We start from the raw sequence: 26,947 nt of genomic DNA, 5'->3' as shown, positions 1-26,947 counted from the left end.
TGAACTACTAAAGCGTGGTAACTGATATCGACATCCTGACAATAGACTGCATGTCGACCCTCCATTTGTGGTCTGTCATGCCTACCAGCTCTAGTGGTTCGGACGTCTAGATAATTTCATCCAGGAGAGAGCCGGCCTCTTATAGCCTTTCAGCAATGATCGGCTACACCAACATTATTTTTCTTCATATCTTCGATGAGTCCAGATAATTTCTTCTAGGAAAGAGCCGACCTCTTATAGCCTTTCGGCTATGATTGGCTACACCAACATTATTTTTCTTCATATCTTCGACGAGTCTAAATAATTTCGTCTAGGAGAGAGCCGACATCTTATAGCCTTTCGAATATGATCAATTACACCAACATTATTTTTCTTCATATCTTCGATGAGTTGTCTACCACTCCATTTAGTGATTGGCTATAAAGTTAGCAGAAGAGTTTCTGGACTCACTCACAATCACACTCGAAATTGAGGGTCGTCAGAACTGCCCACTCATATTGTAGTTTTGTTTGTGAGCAACCTTCCTTAATCGACTCGCACGATTTCTCTTGGTGTGTAAGCAAGTGCTTTTATTCTTTGATTGGCTATACGAGGATCCAATAGTGTCCAAACGATCCCAAATACATCTTTCCTTACATGTTGGTTTTGTTGGTTCCAAATTAACTTCAAGCAGTCGTCGTAGCTGTCTCCTGAGATGGTTGTTTCCATTTTCCAATCTCTAGAGATGACGATCTACCAAAGTTGTTGGATCCGCATGGATATCCACTCTCTCAATTGCATTAGATGATTGTTGGGAACCATTGATGCTTTTGGAGACGTGGGAATATCCATTAGCTTTTGAATTTGAAAGTTGAACGGGAGGATGGTCCTCTCCGTTAGGTTGAGTGTTTGATGATGCCATTAACGTAACTTTTTGCAAAGGGTAGGAGCACTGACGACACAGATACCCACCTTCTCAGTCGTAGATGGTTGAGAACCATCGGACTTGGAAAATGAATTCTCATTCGCCGAAATTGAGTGCTGAACTTGAGTGGCAAGCTAGAGGAGAATTTTCACCGTTGTTTGTTCTTCGTGAAGCCATTGACGTAATTTTTTTGTGTTGGCTTTCGGCGTTGCACATGTTGTTTGTGTGAAGCCTTTTGTAAGCGACTATCACGGTTTCTCTTAGTACGGGAGTTTGTACTTGGAGTCTTTGACAATGATGCATCGAAATTCAGACGATCCCAAACACTTCTTGGATTTTTAGTTGTTGGGGTCGTTGATCCTGAATCATCTTCGAGAAGTCAAGACATCTGTTTCTTCATATTTTTGTTATTGTTCTCCAATTGTCGAAGGCGACGATTGACCTGAGTTGTTGGATCTGCAATATGAATACCTACCTTCTCAGTCGCAGATGGTTGAGAACCATCGAACTTGGAAAGTGAATTCTCATTCGTAGAAGTTGAGTGTTGAACTTGAGTGGCAATAGGAGAATTTTCACTGTTGTTTGTTCTTCGTGAAGCCATTGACGTAATATTTTTGTGGTTGAGGGTAGGAGCACAGACGGCGCCAACTACGTTTCAGCAAGATTTGCCAAAACACACTAGTTGAGGGTCGGACGTAATGTTTTTGGAGATGGTGAAGGAGATGGTTGTTGGGGAAAGATGAGACTGGACTTCAGTGTGAAGTTGCCTACATACCCAAATGTATTGCTTGGGATCAAGTCTCGATGGCATAGTTCTGGAGAATGACAAAGGTTGGATTTTATAGGTAGGATCGGTGATAAGTTACTTACTCGTTCTCCAATATTCCAATCGTGGGATAAAGTTGGAGAACTACTGGAGAACAATCACATGATATGAAGTGGATGGAAGTGAATCTTGAATGTGGACGAAGTTATGGAAGTTGATTGATTCGGTCAAACAACTTCCTCGTAAATGTTCAAGACACATGTTTAATTGAATAGACTTTGCGTTGTGTAGGCAGGTAGGCTATAAATTGAGTCTGAGCATGGACTCTGAGCGTGAACTTGTATTGAAGATAAGTTATGAGTATGTACTCTCAACATGGACTTGTATTGAATTGAGCTTTTATTGGGCCACATTTATGGGGGTCGGAACAGTAACTCACCTTGGCCAAATTTTGCAGTACTCATTCCTAAGAGCATCATCAACGCATTGCTATTTGCAATTGTGACATATCAGCATTTTTAGGAAATCAAAAAAGTCAAAAATGAATCAAGTACCAACGCGAAATAAGAAAAATTCTTGTTTCCATTTCGCACGGCTAAAGTTGTCCCGTGCAGACATGATTCTTTTATAAACGGCACAAGTTGTCCCATCCATCAATTCCCCCCATTTTTATGGTGCCAATCCATTTTCACGCCCATTGTTTCCTTCCACTTTCTACGTTATATATCACAGATGAATCACAGTTGAAGCATCCATCATTTCTTCATCTCCTCTCATCAATCAAACTTTTTATATTTTGTCATGGGTTCTAGTAGTCATAATAGCAATTGGTGCGAAAGAGTAAGTGAACTAATTTTCGACGATGATGATGAAAATACCGTAATTGTTCAACAAATGCAAAGTGATGCAGTTGTAGTGGTGTCAATGATTCCGGCTTTCAACGCTTTATCTGTACCAAAATGGGGTAGATATGTTGATGGTAGAGAATACACTAACCGCGATCGTGTTGGTGGCTGATTATTTTGCTGATAGACCAACTTATAAAGCGGTGTAAGTTTAAAATTAAGTAGGTTTTAGTATGAGAAGACCACTTTTTAACAATATATTGGAAGTTGTCACTAATTTTGATCCATATTTTAAGCCTTCTTGTGATGCTCTTGGTTTTGCACGGGGTTTTGGGTTTGGTAAAATGACAAATTAATACGATGCTTGCTTATGGTTGTCCAAATGATTCAATGGATCACCGGATAAAACTTCTTTGAGAGTATGGCCCGAGAATCACTTCATCATTTCTGCAATGCAGTTGTCAACTGTTTTGAAGAACAATACCTGAGAAGCCCAACGGAAGAAGATGTAACACGTTTGCTTGCAGTAAGTGAAGAACGCGGTTGGCCAGGTATGTTGGGTAGTTTAGGATCATGCCTTTGGGTATGGAAAAATTGTCCAACTGCGTGGCATGGAACTCATTTGGGCCATCCTAGAAAAGCGACTGTGATTTTGGAAGCAGTTGTAGACCAGGAGCTATGGTTTTGGTACGCATACTTTGGAATGGCTGGATCGTGTAATGATCTTAATGTGTTAGATAATTCTCATTTATTTGATAATTTAGTCGGAGGAACGACTCCGGCTTGTGTTTATCAAGTTAATAACAATCCTTACAATATGGGCTACTACCTTGGCGATGGAATATATCGACCATGGGCTACACCGATTCAAACAATCCCATCTCCTCGCTACTCCTATGGATACTAATTTTGCAAAAGCGCAAAGAAGCAGCTCGTAAAGATGTGGAACGTGGATTTGGTGTTTTCTGAGGCTAGATTTGCAATTGTTAGCGGGCACGCTCGTCGATGGGATAGAGGAGCTCTATCCCATTATAATGAAGACATGTATTATACTTCACAACATGATTGTTGAGAATGAACATAATGTACAACTTCCAAAGTGGAAACCACCTTCAGATGAACGGTTGCGGCATGAAGTTGAGATGCAGAGTAATGACCATCTGTTTGTGCAAAACATGGTAGCCTAACATTAAGTATTCGTTGTGGAGCTACTAATCAACAATTGAAGAATGATCTGGTTGAACATCATTGGGCACGTTATGGTGCACGCCACAACCAAAGGAACAACTAATAAGTTTGTTTAAGTTTGTTAACTGTGTTTTTTAAGTGTGCTTTATGTATTTTCTATTAACTGTACTTCCATCATGTTTGTTTAAGTTTGATTTGTCTTAGTTGAATTTTCTGTTAACTGTACTTTCATCAAGTTTTGGTGCTTTATGTATTTTCTGTTAAGTGTAATTTTATCAAGTTTGTTTTGTTTAAATAAGATTGTGATTTGTTGAATAAGATTTGCACATACTTGAAATTAAAAACGTTACAACATACTTGAAATTAAAAACGTTACAACATAATTGGAATTTAAAACGTTACAACATACTTGAAATTAAAAACCTTACAACATATTTGGAATTAAAAACGTTACAACATACTTGGAATTAAAAACGTTATAACTAAAAATCATCATCTTCATATTCTTCATTTTCATCCCTCAGAAATGGATTGGGAGAGCGTGGTTGCGTACCACGAGACTGACTAGCACTGTTTGTTGATCCAGAAGAAGAAAAAGACCCAAATTGTTGAGAGTTGGAATGTTTGCACTAGGAGGGGTTGGAATGTATGGATTAGGAGGGGTTGGAATGTATGGACTAGGAGGGGTTGGATAATTAGGAATAGAAGGAGCAGCAGGAATACTTTGTTCTTGTTCAACCCACTTACGATAGATAGCTGTTTGCTTAGCTTTCCAAAATGTCAGTTGAATACCGCTAAACTTGCTTAGATCAAGCATCATGATATCTTGTTCTTTCTGTGCTTCAAGCCTCAATATTTCGTCTTCTTTTTCCTTTTTCATTGAGAGGAACATTTGTCGTTTTAGCTCTGTTTGTTCTTGCAGATATTTTGCAGTTGTAAGTTGATTGTCTCTGACCTCCTCCAGAGTTTGTGCCATTTGGTGTGCAACTTCATCAGCATCTCTTTTCTTAAACTTTCTTCCCTTTGGCCGTTTTTCTGATCCGGGCACTTTTCTCGATGGTTGACTTTCTTCATCTAACGAAATATTGGCTATTCCAATATTGTTAGCGGTTGATCCACCACTGATGCCACCACTAACATCACTACTAGAAGTGGTTCTCTATTTTTTTGAACTACTATCACTTCTAGCTTGATATAAATGATTCCATTTTGGACTTAAAATTAAAATCTAATAACAATGCTCAAATTTAAAATGTTCCTTTTGAACAGTTAAAAATATAGTACGAGCTCGTGGCATTGTATCATCCGCATTAGTACCACTAGCATTCATTCTCAATTGTTGATCATAATAACCTTGAAATAAACTTACCGCATGTTGGATGATGTGAAAACGCGCTTGAACCGATCCACCAGTTCGTGGTTGCCCTGCATGACCAAGCTGGCTCATACGCTTGTTCATTTCATCAGCAATTTTCTCAAAAAAAACATGCCTATTTTGGCCCGTTCCAACAACTGCATCTTCTGAAATAAAAATCCAACTATGACATAAAATTTCATCTTCAACAGTTGTGAAATTTTTTGAATGACCTTGAACATAGGTATGTTGGCTGTTTTCTTGGTTTTGGTTTTCACTATTTCTACCACCTCTATTTCCTCTACCTCTAGATCTTTGTGAAGACATTTTGTGATTTTGGTGAAGAATAAAAGAAGAAAGAAGAAGATGAAGTGAATTAGTGAAAAATGAGTTAAGCATATATGGAATGTATATAGGCCCAGTCCAACGGAACTAAATATAGTCGTTAATATAGCCATTAATTCCAACGGTACAAAATCGAACCGTTTTAATTTTTTATTAAAAAAAAACAAAAAAAATGCTAGACGGCTAAAGTAGAACCGTGCACACATTTCTACTCTCGGACGGGTCTAGTTTTCCCGTGCGTAATCTTGGACGGGTCTAGTTTTACCGTGCGAACCATTTCTATTTTCTTAACCAATTTGGCTCCACTTTTGACAATTCTTAAAATAGAAACGATCATTTGACAATGCGTTGGTGACGGAAATTGCTATAAAAATTGTCAACTGTCACATTGAAAATAAAAAATAACAACGCGTTGATAATGCTCTAACATGAGTTATAAACAAAATGGCTTAAAAAAATACTTAAATTCTACAAAAATCAAAGCTTCAGACTCAGTCAATTGAGTGTCCGTCAGTCATAGTTCAATATCCCCATTACCTCACATTAATTCAACATTAATTCAATGAAATATATGCTTACATAGATGGTAAAACATAATCTGAAGATGTTGCCATGCATATCAAATATCTACGCCACACATAGAAGATAAATTTAAAAAGCAGGTAACAAAAGGGAATTTATCGGGGGGGGGGGGGGCGGCGGCGGCGGCACTCTACCATTTGCGAATCTGGTATTAAGTCCATTGCAAATTCAACGAATCAATGAAAGTGATTATGCTCTCACTATGAACATTAGTAGTCCAAAGGGACTATAGTTAGTACGTAATCACTCACCTTCATAGCATAAACTTATCATCGTAACACCTTTTCCAACCGATTCACACTTTATCTCCACAAACTCTGCCCGCCTACGACGCCATTCGCCTATTTGAAATTCACAAATTTGGTTATGTCAATAGAAGTAAATCATCATTATTTATCTAGCTAAACCAATCTTTTCTTTCTCTAAAACTCAAATCTAATGCAAAACGCATAAATCTCCTCTATATTTAATTTCATTTTGTGTATCAATACCATTACCACAGTGCCACACTAAGCGTGTAAACCCCTTGGTGCCCCTTATTTTTAACCATATTGTAATATTATTAACACATCATTTTGAATTAATAACCATATAGCACATGATGGTCGATTTCAATGGGGAAGCATATTGTTCCTCACACGCATGTTACCGTTATCTTTGTTTCGGAGAATAAAGATTGACACCAGAAAAATATTGTAAATAATAGCCAATAGAAAACTCAGAAAGATTGACACCAGAAAACTCAGCCAGTAGAAAAAGATTATACATAGATGAATACAGACTCAACTTCATTTAGTCGGCATCTTATGGTTTGCATAAACCTTCAATAGCATGTTGTAGTTCCTTGAGGAGAGTTTTTTCCATGTTTGTGTCGAATGACCAATAGCAGCCAAAACAAACCTCCACACGAGGATTTGGATCACAAATCTTCCAAATTGTACCGATCTCATAGAAAGGGAGTAAAATTCGGCATGCCCAACGATTCTTTTTGAGGTTGCACCTTCCATCTACCACAATACTGCCTCTGCTTTCTGAGTGAATCCCCCAGTGACATAGTGTCTAACAAACAGGCCTTGGGTTGGGATATCGGGTTCAGAGCCATCTTCCTTCATGGTCTCAACACACTTCTCCATCCGTTCAACGTAATTGGCCTACCCTCTGGCGTCAATTAGGAGCCTATCTGTGAAAACATATAAGCTTCTAAAAGTTTTTGAGCTACCTTTTTTCTTCGAATTGTGATGATATGGTGGAAGGCAGACTGACAGATGGTCATGGGAGTTCCCAGTGTTTTATGAAGAACATATCAGATGAGAAGTTGGAGTATTTTAATAAAATTACGATGGGTTTGAGACTTGAGAAGTTGAGAGAGGGTACGTGAAAGTGTAACAGACATCCATATGGGGGCTTCACTCTCTCCTAAAAGAGTGGCACCTAGGAGAGGACTATCCACGTTAGATGTACTCTACTTTAATATAGAGAGAGGTGATAGTAGATAGTAGATATCCGACTTGACTTGACTTAAGCACGTTCACCACGTATTTGCCTTGCGAGCTGTAAGTACCCTCCGTTCTGCGCTCATGTCACTACAGCACACGTGTCCACACCAAATTGTATCTCCACCAGCTCGTACCATTTGACCAACACGTCATAACGACCCAAACTCAGGTCATCCCAAATCTCAGTTATGGCCATATATGGAAGCAAATCTTCTAGAGCAATCTTGGAGTTCAGTCAATGCACCAATCAAGGAGACATTTACTTTGCAACATCAGGAGTAATGGCGAATCATCAAGATAGCATGCAATGTGGATCTATCCTTGACAACGGCCTGGAGCAAATAAGGAAGGTCAGCTCAAACATCTATAAGTAGAGAGAGATGAACTACATAAGGCTTGATTCAAGTTTACCTTGAGAAACTTGATACGTAGGCAACTCTTGTCCCAAGAAAGAGTGCAGCCACTTCCTATCAATCCCAACCTCAGGTCGTAGGTCCAGAAATACTAAACCTCTACATTGGCGCCGTCTGCCGATTCGTTTTCTTGAGAAAACACATAAACTACTTTCTCAAGCCCACGAAGCTGGTCATAAAAACCACCATAGAAGCACAGCTACAAGCCTTAGCATACCAAATGAAGACTTTCCAAGATCCGTTCATCGCCCTCCAACAAGAAAACCAAACAATGCGCGAGCAAACAACTTCCAACACCAACAAAGCCAGCGCAATCTAGATCGCTCAAAAGATGCCCCAGTCATATAAGGCATCACCATTCACCATGGAAATCAGGGACAAGCACCCTCCCTCAGAGTTCATATCTACAAAGTTCCCGCTGTACGACGATAGCTTGTGTCTAGGACAACACGTAGCTTGTTTTAGCCAGATCCTCGCACTTTACAGCACTCCAGACTATGATTACCTGAAGCGCAAACTCTTTCCAGCTAGCTTGAAGGATGGAGCACTAGACTGGTTCTACATGCTCACCCCAGATTCAATCAACAACTTTGACAAACTGGCTGAGTCGTTTGCAGTGGAGTTCGTCCACAACAGGAAGAAACAATCCGACCTGGACTCCTTGATTCAACTTAAGCAAGCACATGGCGAGACGATCCGTGCTTTCCTAGGATGTTTCAAGAAGGATCTCCTATCAATGGAGTCAAGCCTCAAAAACAGCTTTGCAACTTCTGCATTCACCAACGCCCTCTAAGAAGAATCCGACCTAGCAGGGTTCCTAATGCGCAACAAGCCAGAACGCTTAGACGACCTATTGATAAAAGGTAAAATGATAGTTTTACCTACAAATAAGCGATGAAACTCAAACATAAGTAAAACTAAAACTATTTACGTGCTTATATATATCAAAATTATCTACTCTCGTTATCGTTCAATATATTGGAGTAGAGACTTCGTTCCACTCCTAGTTCTTTAGAATTAATGTTAACGATGATTATCAGTTCAATCAAAGTCAATGAGAGTACGGATTAATGTAATTATGCTAACAATGAGGGAAATAACGTAATCGAAATGTTCTAAATAGTAAGATGTCAATTAAAATACTAAGGTTCGAATCTAGATAAAGAATTAGGGGGATTTGATTCCACCTTAATTCGACTTAATAAACTAGCAAGAATTGTCGTAATCCGAATTGCAATGCTTTCGCATAACAATTGGGTCTTTCTAATCCCTAATTGTTCATGGTAATCTCTACCAACTAACAACTAGCATGTGAAGCAATTAAACCCATTCTCATGGTGAACAAACTACTTTCTAGAATGGAATAGATCATTACCAACAATTCTACGCTAACAACAATAAAGTTTCATCAAGGCTTCCTCAAACCCCTCTAATAGAGGTTTTAGCCTTGAATCATTATACTATCATTTCTAACACAAGAACAAACAGAACAACTCATTTTTGAATAAATGATTAAACTTTATAAATCTAATTTAACAATAGTCTACGAATTCAACTGAAATTAAAACTGAATTTAGGAAATGAAAGTAAGACAAACTAATTATGAATTTAGGACAAACTAAAGCTAAACAAGAATTGAATCGTAAAACTAAATTGAAATGAAAAACCAATTCTTTTTTATAAAACTAAATCTGATTCTAAAATAAAACTCATTCCTTGTTCTAAAACTAATTAACTGAATGTAAAAACTAGATCTAAACTAAATTATTCGATAATTGCTAAGTAAAAACTCTATATCTTAAGAGCTAAGTCTTTGTCTCCCATATGGAGGAGACAAGATCCACAAATTCATGCATGGGTTGAGGAGCAATGTTTTGGGCCGAAAAATCAAGCCCAAAACCTCAGTACTTCAAACCACAAAGGGCTTTTCAGTTGGAAATGACTTCAACAGCCCTTTTCGTCCACTTTTGCTCTTTTGATTGGGTCAAGGCTTGGACCATTAAAAAGCTCTTTCCAAGACGGTCGTTTTGACATAAGTTAGGTCCAATTCCGAGGTATGAGTCCAAAGATACGGCCTTCGGAAGTTCTACTGACTTTGTGAGCTGTTTCTGCCCGCGTTAACTTTGACTTCTCAGTTTTGACCGGACTTTAAAAAGGCTTTTTCTTCTTGAATCTTGGCCTTTTATCATAGAACTTCTTAGAAACCAACCCTTGCTCTTTTATCTCGCAAAAGGGGCGCATTTCTGCACATATTTGACTCCAATGCTTAAAATATATAAGAACACGATAACAGTACTAACTCTTACTTATTAATCACATAATTGGTCAAAAGCGATATTATTAAAGGGGTTAAAACTACAGTTTTGGGCTCTTATCAAACCACATCCAAACAGCATTTTGCTTGTCCTTAATCAAATATGAGAAATTAGAATAAGTGACCAAAAATGGAGTTCTAACTAATCTCGTGTCGCCGAGTGCGATTGCATTGACCATATCCAACAAGGCCTTAAACCACTAGGAATTCCCTAGTGGACGAGTTATAGCCTCGTGAGAGTTTTCCAGTGAAGATACTCACAAACTTCATCTATACTACAATGACTAAGAAATAAAACTATTGTTTCCTTATTTATGTCTCAATTATCTATACATCTCACTAGTAATGAATACAGAATAATCAAGTCGAAACCTAAGCTAATATATGCATAATAATCAATTATCTACGAATAAACATATATACAATGAGTAATACTATGAAATGCATTAACAGGTCCGTTTCTGAAACTTTGGAATAGCGTCCTTAAGTAGGTCCTCACATAAAAGTCAAGACAAAAACACTCTGATTTTTCCGCTCAAGTTTCACTACTCCAGTATGCAGTGGGCACACTTTACCTTACAAACTCAATGACACACAAGGAAGCCGAAGTCGATCAAATACATTTGCCACTTACTATCACACTAACATATTTCTAATTGAGTTAGAGGTCTTTATTAGGTATTGCGGGGATTAGGTGATGGTTTAAGAATGAAGGAAATGGATATTCAAAAAAGAACCAGTATGAGATAATAGAATCTTCATATTCTGTAACTAGAGAAAACCATGTTCTTTTGCTTCTACACTTTGTTTCCATCCTTAGCCTTTTTATTTTGGCTTTTTGACTCCTTTTATTTTATTTTTAGAGTTTTTATTTTGTCTCTATTTTTCTTTTTCTTTTTCTTTTCTTTTCTTTTCTTTGGATGGAAACCTCTTTTCTTTTTCTTTTCGGAAGCAACTAACTAATTTTTGTTTACACAGGTTTTTCTTTTCTCTTTTCTTCACTCATCCTATTCTCAGACTAGTTCTAAAACGGGTAGGTTGATTTTTTATTTTGTTTTGTTTTTGTAAAAGGGTAAAGGAATTATGGTTTATGAAAGGCTAAAGAAAGGCTCAGAGGAGCGACTAGCGGAAAATAATTCATAGGTTTGAATTTTTGGCTATATCGATTCAAAGAGGGTCTAAATTCTCTCTTAGGATATGGTATTATCAAGCAAGTGGACGTGTGATTTCTCTATCCAGAATTTACTTCTCCCTTGTGTCATTTCTCAAATATTTCACTCATATAAGGCTTTAGGCTATATTGTCACAGGATTTGTAGAATAAGTACTCTAGCCTAGATTTCAGAAACTTACTGCCAAACAATCATAGATACTCATGTAATATATTTATAAAAAGATGCAAAGATTATTACCTACATATTAACCTAAGTTTCTAAAAACTATTCTAATGCAAAAACTAACGTGAGACTTCTAGATTATTAAAAGTATAGAAAGAAAACAATACAACTATTCCTAAGTGTAGAGCATAAACATTTTTATTTATATTTTTGAATTTTTTGAAATTTTTACTAGAAAACAAGTGCATATTATACATATCTATATCCTAACAGATGCCTTAAATTACGCATGTTTTTATGCTACTCCCAAACAAGAAGCATGCTTTGTCCTCAAAGTATTGAAATAAAAAGGGTAGAAAAATACCATGGAAACGCGTGAAATTTTAGAACATCTGTAAAACAAGGTTAAAACATACTAATATAGAGAAAAAAAAAAGCAACTCTATATGAGTTATACTCGTTATGGGGTTACAAGAAGTAAAATGCTTGGGACATAAGCAGACACTAACTGAAATAAAAACTTACCTTATCTCCAGCATTTAAGCGTTGTCAACCTCTTCTATACATAAATGAGGTTCCTTCGCATCCTGCCACGCTATGATAACTTGCCAGGCTTCACGCCATTTATCATCTACAATCGCTAACCTGTTTAGCGCCACTTGGTCGGATGGGGTGTAAGGGGCAACCAAATGAGGTTGTAGTATCCACCCCGGCCAAGTCATTGCATAGAAAGAACGAATAATGAAGTTGGTGGGACGCACAATGTTGACTCCAACCCAATCCGTGGAACATGCACAAAAAATAGGGAAGAAACATAGCATAATACGACAAACTAAAATAGGCATAAGAAGGTACTTATGCCTCAAGCTATGGGCTCGTGCTAAACTAGACATTAATGTCTGGGGAATATCATAGAGTATACGTCCCCCAGCTAAAGCAAGGAAAATATCATAAGTTTCATCATTCCCAGAAGAAAAACGTCATTCCCCTCTAATGTTTAGCATGATCCAAAACATAACAGTGCCCACGTTCATGGACAGGCTTCCAAAGGCGACCTTATATTCCCCTTAGTCCTCTATCCTAAAGATTCCTGCCCCATAATGCTCATGCAAATTCTCATAGTTATAAAGGTACATATTATCGACCAAATGGGCCTATGAGTCTTGTATTTCAGTGGGCATAGCAAGTCCGAGAGCAAAGGCTAACAAGAACCTAGTAATTTCCATCAGTTCCTCCTCAATGGTGATGGAGAACACTTGTTCTCCATCTGGTCTATCCAAGAACTTACAATTATCATAAAAATAAGATGTAAGCGCAAGAGAATAAAGTTTCTCAGGACTTACCATTAGTGGTTCCCAGCCTGCTTTTATGATCACCTCGCGAAACCACGCACCATAGGTGTCACTTTGGAAAAAGTCTTCAAAAGACTGCTCCGGTATGATTGTAGGAGATATCATCACAATAAACACTCTCTAGAACTGCTGCAAACAACCCTGGAAAACTCACAAAAAATCAGAAATTTTAGTGGCTACGAGGGCAGGGCGCGGGGTGCGCTCCGAAATGGCCTTTGAAGGGCGCGAGGTTATGCTCCTTTCTAACTCGAATTCCAGGCGTTTCAGCACTAGGCGCGCTCAGAAGTAGCCTATATAGGCTATGCGGGCCCGCATCGTGTGCTCGAAAGGGATGAAGTGAAAAACAAAAGGAAAAATTTAGAGGTTCAAGGTGAGAGATGTAAGTGAGATGTGTGGGTTGTGAGTATAGAATGAATTAAGTATATATAGGGTTTTAGTTTCTAAAATGAATATCAACAAGTTGCCAAATTTTTTTAAGCAATTGCTGGAAACAAAATATTTCCAAAACCTAAAACGGAAACAACCCAGATTCATTATCCCAAAACAAACCTAATATCTTTTAGATTGAATTTTGAATAGCAACTTCCTAACTCATTGAAATTTCATCCTACCACAATATCTAATCCTAGCCATACCAATATTGCCAACATTCTCAACCAACTCATTGCAAAATTACTTCTAAAATGGTGTATCAGATAAAAGCAATGCTAAAAATAATAATACCACCCCAAAACAATTCGGGAAGGTGGGATTTATGCAAAAATCATCGCATGCTTAGACAAAACCCAAGTTAAATTAAAATAGAAATTCAAATAACAATTAACTACAGAATTCAAATTTAACTACTGAATTTAACAACTTAACATCCAATCTACTAAAAACAATAAAAATAACATTAAAACAACAAATTTCCTAAACCACTAGCCATGAGATGAAGATGGGCCCGAGTCATTCGTCCTTCTGACGACGACTCATGCCTCACAAACTCCACTGAGGAAGAACCCCCGATGGGTGGCATGCGTTCTAGGATTTCCATTTGGAACCGGCGTTGTGCCTCCATAAATACCTTCATCTCTACCCAACACTCATCCTCACGCTGGACGATAGTCTCCATGTTAGCCTGGAGATCCGTTTGACCATCGTTGAGCAATTCAAAATTCATCTCAAGGTTCTTTTGGTTATGTTGAATTCTAACCTGCCTAGTCCATAAGTCTTCACAAATATTATTAAGGGAACGCAAGCCACGATGCAATAGTGACATGCGTTCTAAATCAGAAGTACACCTCTCCAAGGCATTCACATCAAAACATGTCGTATCCTCCTCCTCATCATCCGAATCAACTACCCTATCCTCCGACAACCTCCAAGTCTTCTAGATACACTCCGTATAAATAGTTGCATTTGAATGCAACTTTAACATAATACGATCAGATTTTGTAACAGCCCCAAAAGACATCATGATCTTAGTGATCAATACAGGGAAGGGTGCAATATTTTTTCCAACTCCTCTAATCATATTTAATATAAAATCGAGGATGCAGAATTTATACCTCTTCTCCTACAATATCCAAATAACGTGCAGATAGTTCAAACTGATATCGTTGACTTTCTCTTTCCCAATGATGTTCTTACCAATCCACTGAGCTACAGCCAGCTGGTTGGTTCGTAGAGATGACTATCGAACACAATGTGATTTCGGATTGTATTGTCCCTCCAAGATAGTGTCTCTCATCAATACAGGAACTCCAGTATACTGGGATTCTTGCAAGGTGGCTTCGAGATGGCGTTCTGGCGTAATGCCTAAAATATCAGCCAACAAATCTCTAGAAACTTCTCTCCTCTTCCTAGTCACCTTCACAAAAAATTTCTGACCCTCCAACTTCTTCTTCTTATAAAATTGTTCAACCAAATCGGAGTGATAAAAGTCATTCTCCGAATACCACAAACCTTTCCAATTCCGCTGAATCATTTTGTTACTGTAAAAGAGCGCAAAGTGGTCTGCTTTAAAAACTTGTTCTGGCAAAATTCGTCGTTTTTGAGCCATTGAAGATTGGAATCGATTTGTGGGCTTGAGTGCAATGTGGGGAATGAGTTTGATTCAAACTCACTCAAAAATTTGGAGTGGGCATGGTGGTGGTTGGAATTTGTTTGTTTTTTCTATATTGTCGGTGGTTTAAACTGTTGATAATGGTGGTGGAGATGATGTGGAGAAGATTTGGAGTGGGGGAAACCTTTTTGGCATGGTGGTATTTGGATTTCTCTTTTTTTTTTTTTTTTTTTTTTTTTTTTTTTTTTTTTTTTTTTTTTTTAATTTTTATTTTGGTTAGGGTTTGGTTGGTGTTAATGGCGGAATTGGAGAAACTCGCGATCTATTTTTGTGTTTAAAGAAGGAGACGCACGTGCGCGGCACATGCACGCGAGATTTGGGCCCAAGCCCAATCAATTTTGAAAATTTCCATTTTGTCCTTATTCGCGCAAACTTTAAACTAAAATTGCCGATTCGTTAACGGTCTGATTTTTGCGAATGAGTTATGAAAACGATCAACAGAGGATTTCCAATCCAATGATCCATAAAAAACTCTATTCTAACCGTGGGTGACATATAAAAAGATGGAAAACATCTCAAAGTGCGTGAATAACATAAGTTATGCGAACAAATGAAATCTAAATTTATAGATAATGTCAATCCGAATCAAAATACGATTTGACGGCATAAGTAACAAAAATGGAAAGTTGAGCAATCAAGGATGGGAAGACCAACATCCCACCCGCAAACAAATTTTATAGAACAGAGTTTAGAAAATTTGTTTTAAGCGTGGGTCTTTTAAAGTCAGATTCCCAAGACTTCCTAGATTACTATTTTTATGGTTTTGATATTTTTATGAACACAATAAGTAGTAAAGACGTAAGTCACTCCATAGATAAACATGACTCAAAAACCAAGAAAATATGCGAAAGTGGAAAGCGTGAATTACGTTAACCATGGACTTAGGATCCGGTACTTACATCCACACACTCCAATAGGAGGGCCCAGTTACCTGAATGGTGCACTTACCAATATATGGAAGATTGGAATAGAGTACACCGAAGAATAAAATGAGTCTTTTATAGTCAGATGCTCAAGAATTTATATAAAATATATGTATATAATGAACATGTAGTTTACTATATATCAACAACTGAAATAGTTATGGATCGTTCCATAAATAATGATCACAAGAAACACACCCAAACACAATTAACCACCATGATTTCCAAAAGTGTGGCCTAGTGGAATGAGAGTGAATACTGATGGATCTAGAACCTAACCTAGGATGCAATTTCTTATTTTCCCCCCCAACGGGTAGGTAGCCAAGTGAATGATCGTGAATGAATGGATGTTTGTGGAAGATATGGTGGATATGGATAAGTTTTAGAATGAAAGAATGGAAAAAATGGGAATGTGGGTTTAGCACAAAACTCATTCATGGTGTAGGTAGGAATTGTCTCAACTCCGAAAATAAAGGTGTCAAGTGCCTTTTCCTTGGGAATTATTTCCGTATTAGGAGGATTTAGAAAATCATGAAGCACATGAGAAACAAGAGGGTCTAGTGCAAACTCAAGGTTCCCTTTAAAAGGTGGAAGGTGGGGAACATTGATGGAAAGTGAATGAGTGATAGAATGATGTGAGGTGGGTGAATGGTGCTCAGCTAGAGCTCTCAGGTCTAGATCATTAGAATCTTGTAGATATGCAAGACATTCTTCAATAGGTGGGTTAGAAGAATCACTAGGATATTGTGTGAAAAATTCTTCTTCTGTCATGGCGTCAATGTTGAAACTTTCGAAGGTTAGAAATTTGTGCATCTGATTATCAGGAAACATGTTGTTGAAATAATCTTGAGCTAAGCTCTCGATCATGCTAACCTCTCCATTCGATGTCATATCTGGGAACTGTTTTGTCGCTTTAAAAATATTTACCTCAACAGAAAGATGGCCAAAAGACATGGACATCGAACCATCGCGGCAGTTTATGAGCGCGTTGGCAGTAGCCAAAAAAGGACTCCGTAAAATGATCAGAACAGAGTCATTAGCGACTTCTCTATCGAGGAAAACAAAATCAGCAGGATAGTAGAAATCCTGAACCTTAACAAGCATATTTTCAACCACACCCTTAGGATACTTAATAGACCGATCAGCTAATTGCAACGTCATTTTAGTAGGTTGCATCTCCTGTAGACCTATTTATTTATATAAATAATATGGGGGTAAGTTAACACTCGCCCCCCGGTCTAATAGCGCAGTCGTCGTGTGGGAATATCCTAAGGTGCATTATACAGTAGGACGACTAGGGTCTTTGTACTTAACGATTCCATTATGTTCGGTTAAAGTTGGAAATTGTTCAATTAAAAAGGCGTCTTTAGGAATATTTGTCTTACGTCTAGTAGTGCACAACTCTTTGAGAAACTTAGCATGATGAGGTAACTTTTTAATCGCTTCAAGAAAGGGTAGGTTTATCATTAAATTTTTGAAAACTTCCCTAATCTCATCGAAATTCGTATCCTTGGTTAACATGGCTAATCTCTAGGGAAACGGTGGTTTCTCTCTATATTTAGCGTATGTATCAATAGGATGTCTAACCTTGGCTTTTTGTTTCTTAGGTTATGGTTTAACTAGTACCTCTACTGGGGTAGGATCTTCAGTTATTACTTCGGTATCTAGTAAAATATCAGGTGTAGGGACTACTGGTGGGGTAACTACAGGCATAGTTATGGCATTATGAACCACTCTGCCAGAATGGAGAGTGGTGATGGCATTTAGCTCACTTACGTTTCCATTTTCATTACTAGTATTACCGTTTACCTCAAACGCTGTGTTTGTTGTTTTAGGATTAGGTATCGCTTGACCTGGAAACACACCTTTTGGTTGTATTTTCTCTTGGGCTAATTGTTGTAAAGAAAGTTGGATGGACTACAAAATCTGTTGCTAGGTTTGTATAAAGGCGTCAAAACGATCCGGTTGTGGATGTGTAGTTGTTACAAGTGGTGTGACAGGAACTATCCCACATTGATTATTAACAGGTGGGTTGTAGTAGTTATGATTAACCGGAATGATACCTCTATTTGCATTATAATTATTATTGTTATAATTTTTATAATTACCATGTCCTTGTCCTTGTCTCGGTGGAGCTTGATTGTAATTGTTTGCTGGCCTAATGTTTTGATTACTATACGCTGGAGGTGTAACTTGTTGATTATTTCGCCAACCATAGTTAGGGTTTTGTCGCCAAGATACGTTAGGTTCGCTATTAATGGAACAAACATTGTTCGGCTGTGTTGATTGTTGTTCATAGACTAGAGGACAATAGGAGTCAGGATACGCATGACTCAAACAAAAATTACATGGAATAGAGTTGACATTCATAACGGGGACAAACTTTTGTTGAACAAAAATAGCTTCTACCTTTCTAGTGAGAGATTCGATTATAGTTTTAAGCTCAGGATTGGGTTTAATCTTAAGCATACCGGTAGCCTTAATTGTTGAAGAAGAACTAGCGGAGCGGGGGATATCGTCACTACCCCCCCCCCCCCCCCAGTTATTATTACGCTTTGTTTGATTTTCTAAAAACTTATAAGCCTCTGAGGCTACTTTACTAAGGAAACTACCCCCATTCATTATATCTAGGACCTCTTTATGGTGGTGTAAAAGTCCCTTGAAAAAGGCACGAACTAACATGTCTTTCGCGAGGTTATGATGTGGACACTTGATAAGAGCCCAAAACTGTAGTTTTAACCCTGTAACAGTCATACTTTTAGACCAATTATGTGAGTAATAATAATTAAGAGTTAACACTAATTACGTGTCTTTATGCATTTCAGGCTTCAAAGTCCATTATGTGCAGAAATGTGCCACTTTAGCGAGATAAAGGAGCAAAGGTCGGTTATTAAGGAGTTCCGTGATTAAAGGCCAAGAATCAAGAAGACAAAGCCTTTCTAAAGCCCAGTCAAAAGCTGAAAAGTCGACGCTGGCGTAAAACAACACACAAGTCAGAGAACTTCTTCGGCTGTATCTTTGGACTCAGACCTCGGAATGGGGCCTACCTTATGTCAAAACGACCGGCTCGGAAAGAGCTTTCCAATGGTCTAAGCCTTGATCCAATCAGAGGAGTAGAAGTGGACAAAAAGTCTATTGAAGCCAACTGCAGCTGAAGAGGCCTTTTTGGACTGAAAGAATTGGGTTTTGGGCCTGATTCTCTGGCCCAAAACATGGCTCCAAGCCCATGCACGATTTTTGGATCTGAAAGTATAAAAACCAAAGCTTAACTCTTTGTTAATGGTAGCTAGTTAGATCTAAAAATATAGATAATTCTAGATCTAGTTTTCATGTAATAAAATTAAGTTTAGTTTAAATTCAATTATTGTTTTAGATTAATCTTTCGAATCATTGTTCTTCATTAGTTTGATAAATAAAATAGCTTGTTTGTCAATTTCTATTCTTGTCATTTACAATTGTTTAGATCTAAATTCCCTTATTACGTAGATAGCTATACCTAGATTAGTTAGATTATTAATTTAGTATTCGAATCATTGTTTTATTATTCATTAGATTAATAAAATAGTGTTCTCCATAATCTAGTTTCATTTCCATTAATTGTTTAATTTCAATTCGTAGATTTAATTATTTGTCATTATTAGTTTAATTCAATTATTACATTAGTAGTTTTGAATTGAGTTTAAACAAGCAAAGTTTCAATCTTTATATCATGTCTTGTTTGAATTCCATTGGGAATGATAGCGTGATGATTCTCGGCTAAACCTCCATTTGAGGGGGTTGAGAAGCCTTGATGAAAGCTTGATCCCGATTATCGTAGAGCCGTCGTAATTTCCTTTCCACTCTAGAAATGATTAGTTCACCATGAGAATGGGTGTAATCGTTCACATGCTAATTATGAATTGGTAGAAATGTCATGTGTAATTAGGGATTAGGAGTAACCCGCATTGTTCTCGTGAAGCGCTCAATTCGGATTACTGACGATTAAATGGTTAGTAGGATTAAGTCGAGTTAAGGTGGAATCAATCCCCCTCAACTCCTTATCATAGAATCGACATAGCATTCCCATAGTTGTTCTAATAGTCGACTAGTTGCATCTTGTGGGTAGTTGCATCGTAGTCTAGGTGCCATTTCGTAAATCTCTCATTAGACTTTAGTTAAGTTTACTTATACGTAGAGAACACAACATGCGGAAGGACTAGGAGTGGAACGAATCACTCTACTCCACTATATCTCATAGGATTGAGAGTAGAAATCTTTGATAAATCTTAGGCACATAAATTAGTTTTAGTTCACTTACGTTTTGAGTTTTATCGTTCATTTCGTAGGTAAACTATTCATTTTTATGTTTTATCAAATGGCGCCGCTGCCATCTTAGTTTCACTTTCGCATTGTTTTCGTGGTATAAGTACTCTTCTTAAAGTCCCATTAAACCCACCCACCCTTGTTTGATTCATACTGTGGTTGTCCGTTTCAGCATTGAAAACATCCGAGAAAAAAATTGCACGGAGCGCGACTCGCGCCCAAAAGGAGCGCCTTTCGCCAAGTTATCTTGGAAGCCGAAGGCACCAGCGCTAAACACTATAACTTAAACTTACACTGAGCGCGACCCGCGCCCAAAGTGAGCGCACCCGCGCCTTGAGCTGAATTTTGTCGGATTTCCACAGGTTTGATTCGAACTTCGATTTTTCAAGATTTTCAGTGTTCTAATTTGTTATATACACTGAACAAGCGTAAACAAGACGCTATTCATAAGCGAAGCAAGGACGCAATCAGGTATTCCTTTCTTCCACACCTCGCATCTCCTGTTAGAGGTTTATACTAGTATATCAGGATTGTTTGGAGTGTTGACGTAATTAGCTAAGTTTGGTCTTAGCCTTGTATGAGATTAAAATCTGGTCGAACAAAAACACCGAGCATAATTACACGTTAAACATCAACAAGCACACCTATCTAGTATACCACTCATTGCACCTCTAGCTACTATTCCACATACTCTACGACCTGATGCCCGACGAAGGAGAGACTCCTCTCGGACTTTTATAAAGCCTTGAGCGATAGCCCCAAATCTTGCATCGTTCCTAGCAGCGGACCCAATTGGGGATTTCGAATCCCCAAATATTTTAATTTGTTATCCGCTTTTCATGGTTTAGACCATGAAAAACCTTATCGGCATCATCGTAGGATTGAACAAGTCCTTACAACATTCCATCATCCTACGGTTGGTGCGAACAAATTAAACCGAGGGTATTCCCTTTCACCTTAGCCGATAAAGGCGTCTTTGGTTAACTGCCCAAAGCCCTAATAATTCTGTGGACTCGTGGGCTAAACTTGTTTAGCTGTTTATGGAACATTTTTACCCACCCCTAAAGACGGATGAGATGCTTTCCAAGATTCATTTCTTTGGACAAAATTCTCATGAATCATTTTCAGAGGCTTGGAATCGTTTCACCGATCTCCTTATAGAGTATCCACATCATAACCTAGCGAAAGACATGTTAGTTCATGCCTTTTTCAAAGGACTTCTACACCATCATAAAGAAGTCCTTAACATAATGGATGGAGGTAGTTTTTTAAGTAAAGGAGCCTCGGAGGCTTATAAATTTATAGAGGATCAAACTAAAAAATTAAATAACAACCGGGGGTATTGGCGATATCCACCGCCCCGCTAGTTCTTCTAATACCGTTAAGGCCGCCGGTATGTTTGCAATCAAACACGATCCCGAGCTTAAAACTCTAATCGAATCACTCACTAAAAAGGTAGAGGCCATTTCTATTCAACAAAAGCCTATCCCCGTCATGAATGTAAATTCAAATCCATGTAGTTTCGGTTGGAGTCCCGAGCATCCCGACTTCCATCGTCCTATAGCCTATGATGAACGGGCTTGTTCCATTAATAGTGAACCTAACCCCCCTTGGAGACAAAATCCCAACTTCGGTTGGAGAAATAACCAACACGCCACACCTCCGTGGTACAATAATCAATATGTTAGGCCAACGCACGCTTTTTATCCAAGCTCCACCACGACAAGGATTGGTCGGGTAATTTTAATAATTACAACAACCAAGTGCAACCTCGATAAGGTCAAGTACAAGGTCAAGGTAGTTATAATAATTATATAATGCTAATAGAGGTATCGTCCCGTAAATAATTACTATCAAAATCCGCCAATAAATAATTCACACGAGATAGTTCCACCACACCACCCGTGACTACTACACCCACACAACCGGATCGTCTTGACACCTTCATACAAGTGAGCCAAAACTTTTCCAAACCATGGCTCAATCTAACCAACAAATTCTACAATCAGAAATAATTTAAGCCAACAGTTGGCCCAAGATAAAGCCCAACCCAAAGGTGTGTTTCCAGTGTTACACAATACCTAATCCTAAAATAATAAACACGACCTTTGAAGTAACCGATAATACTAGTAATGAATATGAAAATGTAGGTGAGCTAAAGGCCATCACCACCACTCCGCTTCGGGCAGAGTGGTTGATAACAAAGTAACTATGCCTATAGTTACCCCACCAAGAGTCCCTACACCGCTATTTTACTAGATACCGAAATAGAAACCGAAGAGCCTACCACTGTAGAGGTACCGGCCACAACACAACCTAAGAAACGAAAGCCAAAGTTAAACATCCGGTGATACCATTGCTAAATATAGACAGAAGCCACCGTTTCCACAAAAATTAGTCATGTTAACTAGGGATACTAATTATGAGGAGATTAGGGACGTTTTCAAGAATCTAACTATAAACCTTCCCTTCCTCGAAGCTATTAAAAAGCTACCACACCATGCTAAGTTTCTTAAGGAGTTGTGTACTACTAGGCATAAGACCAATATACCAAAAGACGCTTTTTTTAACGAACAATTCCCAACTCTATCCGAACATAATGGAATTGTTAAGTACAAGGACCCCGGTCGCCCCATCTTGTCATAATGTACCTTAGGAGATTCTTATCTGACGACGCTATTTATTAGACACGGGGGCTAGTGTTAACTTACTCCCATTTTATTTGTATAGACAAATAGGTCTAGACGAGATGCAACCCACTAAAATGACGTTGCAATTAGCTGATCGGTCTATTAAGTATCCTAAGGGTGTGGTCGAAAATGTCGGGTAAAAGTTCGTGATTTCTACTATCGGCTGATTTTGTCATCCTCGATACAGAAGTCGCTAACGACTATGTCCCGATCATCTTAGGGCATCCTTTCCTGGCAACTGCCAATGCGCTCATTAATTGCCGTGATGGTTCAATGTCCATGTCTTTTGGCCATCTTGCTGTTGAAGTAAATGTTTTTAAAACAAAGACACATTTACCCGATTAGCCTATGGATGGAGAGGTTAGCATGATTGAGAGCTTAAACAAAGATTATTTCAACAACACGTTCCCTGATAATCATATGCCCAAATTTCTTTCCTTTGGAAGTTCAGACTCCAACATTTTCATCCCTACACTAGTCGATACACATATTACGGATGAGGATGAGATAGATGACTTTCTCAAAGATATAGAGGACTATCATAGTAACGCGTGGATATGACCAATCTAGATGAGGAATTCGATGAGTTTCTTAGAGCGGTGATGATTCACCCAATCAAGAACTACTTTGCACAACATCCACCTCGACTCCCTCCTTCCACCCTTTCAAAGGGATCTCGAGTTTGCACTCGATCTTTTGTTTCTTCGTACTTCATAATTTTTAAATCCACCTAGTAAACAAATACTTGGAAGAACAAAGCATTTGACACCTTCATTTTCAGACTTGAAACAGTCCCTACCTACACCCATGAATGAGTTTTGTGCTAAACCCACATCCTCATTGTTTACATGCTTTCCTTCTCCAACTTATCCATATCCACCATTTTTTCCACAACCATTCACTTTTCCACACTTATTCACTAGGACACCCTCTCGTTCAAAAATGAAAAAGAAGGTGCATGCTAGGTTATGCTATAGGGTTATCCGATTTCGTTTTCAGTTCACTAGGTTGCGTCATAGGAAATCTTGGTGCGTGATTGTGTTTGGATATGTTTTCTATGATATTTATTTATGGAATGATCCACAACTATTTCAGTTGTTGATATATGATAAACTGCATATTCAGACATATGTTTAAATAAAGTCTTGAGTATCTGACTATAAACGACTCAACTTTTGTGTTTGGTACATTTCCTTTTATTTCCATATATTGGTGAGTGCACCATTAAGGTAACCGGGCCCTCCCTATGGAGTGTGTGGCTGTAAGTACCGGATCCTAAGTCCACGTTTAACATAATTCACGTTTTCTACCTTGCATGTTTTCTCGGATTTTTTGGTCATGTTTCTCTATGGAGTGAATTATGTCCTTATTGCTTATTATTTTTCCTTATAAAAGTAAAAAATATTAAATAATAAATATAGTAGCCTAGGAAATCACGGGAATCTGACTTTAAAAGACCCACTTAAAAAACAAATTTTCTAAACTTTGTTGTAAAAAATTTGTTTGGGGGTGGGGTGGTCGTGTTTCCGTCCTAGAATGTTTTATGTCCCATTAGAGTTGTTTAGGCCGTTTAATTGTAATTCGATCCGGGTTGACATATTCTATGAATTTAGAGTTCATTCGTTCGCATAACGTACGTCATGCACGCACTTCGAGGTATTTTCCACTATCTTATATGTCATCCACGGTCGGAATAGAGTGTTTTATAGATCATTGGATTGGAAATTCTCTCCTGATCATTTTCATATCTCATTCGCAAAAATCAGACCGGTAACGAAGCGGCAATTTTAGTTTGAAGTTGCGCGAAAAATCAAAAAATTCGAAAATTTCGAATTGGGCTTGGGCCTAACCCGCGAGCACCGGCAGCACACCTGCGCCCCTTACCTCCACACCAAGTCGTGATTTCATCTTTTCAAAACTGCCATTAACGACCACCAAGCTTCAAAACCTAAAAAAATAAAAATAAATTAAAAAGAAACCTAAACTAACCCACGCCAACCATCAAAAATCCACTTCAAATCTTCTCTAAATCCTTCCACCACCATCTCCACCAAATTAAAAAACCAAAAAAACCACCGAAAATTTCAAAATTGTGAACTGTCGCGCCACCACCACTGTTTTTTCATTCGGTCGACTAAAATTCCAACACCACATCCCATTTAAACCCCCACTACATTCCAAACACTCCAATGGCTCAACAACGTCGAATTTTGCCGGAGCAAGCATTTACTGGTGACCACTTCGCGTCGTTTTACGGTGACCAAATGATTAGTAGAGACTGGAATAGCTTGTGGTACTCAACCGAAGCCTTTTACCACGAAGACTTAGTCCGACGGTTTTACAATACGAGGGAGTTGGAGGGGAGTAGAATTTTTGTTATGGTGGCGAAGAGGAGGAAGGAAATAACTACTGGTTTGTTGGCTGAGATTCTAGGCATTCCGCCTAAAATCCATTTGGATGCCATGTTACAGGAGTCCCAATATAACGGGGTAGAGCCATTGATGAACGTGACAGTTACCGAAGGGAACTACAATGCGAGCTCGCATTGTGTTCGCCAGGCATCCCTTAGAACCAACCAGCTGGCTGCAGCTCAGTGGATTGGTCGGAACGTCCTGGGGAAGGAGAAGGTCAGCGACATCGCTCGAGCGCCTCCCACATTTTATGGATACTCCGTGAGCGAAGTACGAGTTCTGTATCTTGGAGTTTTTGCTTAGCATGATTAGGGGAGTAGGGAAGTCTGTTGCACCTCTCCCTGTGTTGATAACCAAGATCATGTTGAAGTTGAGAGCAGCTCCGGCGTCTGATAGGTTTTACATCACCCTACACCGAAATCCTCGTATCTATAAGGATTTTGTCCAACGAGTTTGGAGGTTGCCTGAGGATAGGGTAGAGGACGAGGAGGATGGTGGAAATGAGAATGACGAGGAGGATGGGGGAAATGAGAATGCCTCGGATGGGAAATGAGAATGCCTCGACTTGAGGACTTGACTTGTTTTGATATCGATGCCTTGAGAGGTGTTGGTCGGATCGAACGCATGGCCATAATTTATCGTGGCATGCGTTCACTTAACACTATCTGCGAAGACCTCCGGACTCGACAGGCTACTATCCATCATAACTTTGAGATCCAATCCCAGCGGGAGGACGAGCGGTGGGAACAGATGAGGACTGAGCTAGAAGCTCAGCGCCAGTTCCGGGCCAACATGCTTGCACGATTCCCACCTCACGAGGATTCTCCTTCTGAGGACACACCATCGAGGCACGAGCGTCGTCGCCGAAAGACGAATGGTGCCGGGTTTATCGGGAGCTCAGGAGCCATCTCCTGAGCGTGTGCCCTCCACTACCAGTACTGAAGTAGTTAGGGATAGTATAGTTTGATATTTTTTATTTGTAGTTTTATTATTGTTAGTTATTTTAATGTAAGGTTTAATTCCGTAATTTGGATTTTGTAGTAAAAGGGCATTTAATGCCAATTTTAATATAATGTCGTTATTTTTATTGTGCGTGATTGTTTAATATTGATCCCACCTTCCCAAATTGTTTGGGGGTGGTGTTATCTATTCCAGCATGATTTTTATATGACCCTTGTTTTAGAAGTTATTGCGGAGTCAGGGTGAAAATATGGCCGTTTAGGCATATCTATGAATAAGTATCATGGTAGGATGAAATCTCGATAAAATAGGTAGATTCTATCCTAAATTCAACCTAAAAGATACTAGGTTTGTTGTAGAATCAAGAAAATGAGTTGTTTCGTTTTGGTTTGGAAATTTTATTATTTCCTAAACCGCCGTAAAACTTTTTAGCAACTTCCCGATCCGTTTTAGCAACTTAAAACCTATATAAACTTCATTCATTCTACACTCACAACCCACACTACACCTAACTTCCATCACTTACCTTTCACTCCCACGTTTCCCACGCTTCGCCTCATTTTTCGATCTTCAAGACACCTCGGGCGCACTTCAGGCTGCCTTCTTCAGGAGCGACTCGCCTACACATTTGTCGAATTTTGTACAGGCGCTTTTCGGCT

General features: G+C 38.6%; 2 protein-coding genes across 2 annotated transcripts; one reads left to right on the top strand and one right to left on the bottom strand.

Moving 5' to 3' along the window:
• Positions 1–2,936: 2,936 nt before the first annotated feature.
• On the top strand, positions 2,937–3,422 carry LOC147492977 (uncharacterized). The gene has a single exon (XM_086567710.1). It carries the CDS (start codon positions 2,937–2,939, stop codon positions 3,420–3,422), a length of 486 nt encoding a protein of 161 aa, XP_086423836.1.
• Positions 3,423–4,170: 748 nt separating this feature from the next.
• Positions 4,171–7,411, bottom strand: LOC147492976 (uncharacterized). Its single transcript, XM_086567709.1, has 2 exons — positions 4,940–7,411; positions 4,171–4,855 (listed from the first exon to the last, which is right to left on the bottom strand). Exons 1-2 carry the CDS (start codon positions 5,454–5,456, stop codon positions 4,224–4,226), a joined length of 1,149 nt encoding a protein of 382 aa, XP_086423835.1. The 5' UTR covers positions 5,457–7,411; the 3' UTR covers positions 4,171–4,223.
• Positions 7,412–26,947: the final 19,536 nt, after the last annotated feature.

The sequence above is a fragment of the Coptis chinensis genome, chromosome 6 (genome assembly GCF_015680905.1).
Source record: "Coptis chinensis isolate HL-2020 chromosome 6, ASM1568090v1, whole genome shotgun sequence".
NCBI classification, from domain to species: domain Eukaryota; kingdom Viridiplantae; phylum Streptophyta; class Magnoliopsida; order Ranunculales; family Ranunculaceae; genus Coptis; species Coptis chinensis.
Note: the sequence above shows the minus strand (reverse complement) of the source record. Positions and strands in the feature narration are given on the sequence as shown.

Coding starts and splice junctions, on each gene's coding strand:
- LOC147492977 (XM_086567710.1), top strand. CDS start 2,937: ATGGCCCGAGAATCACTTCATCATTTCTGCAATGCAGTTGTCAACTGT.
- LOC147492976 (XM_086567709.1), bottom strand. CDS start 5,456: ATGCTTAACTCATTTTTCACTAATTCACTTCATCTTCTTCTTTCTTCT. Junction 4,856..4,939: donor ACATTTTAAATTTGAGCATT/GTTATTAGATTT, acceptor AATAGAGAACCA/CTTCTAGTAGTGATGTTAGT.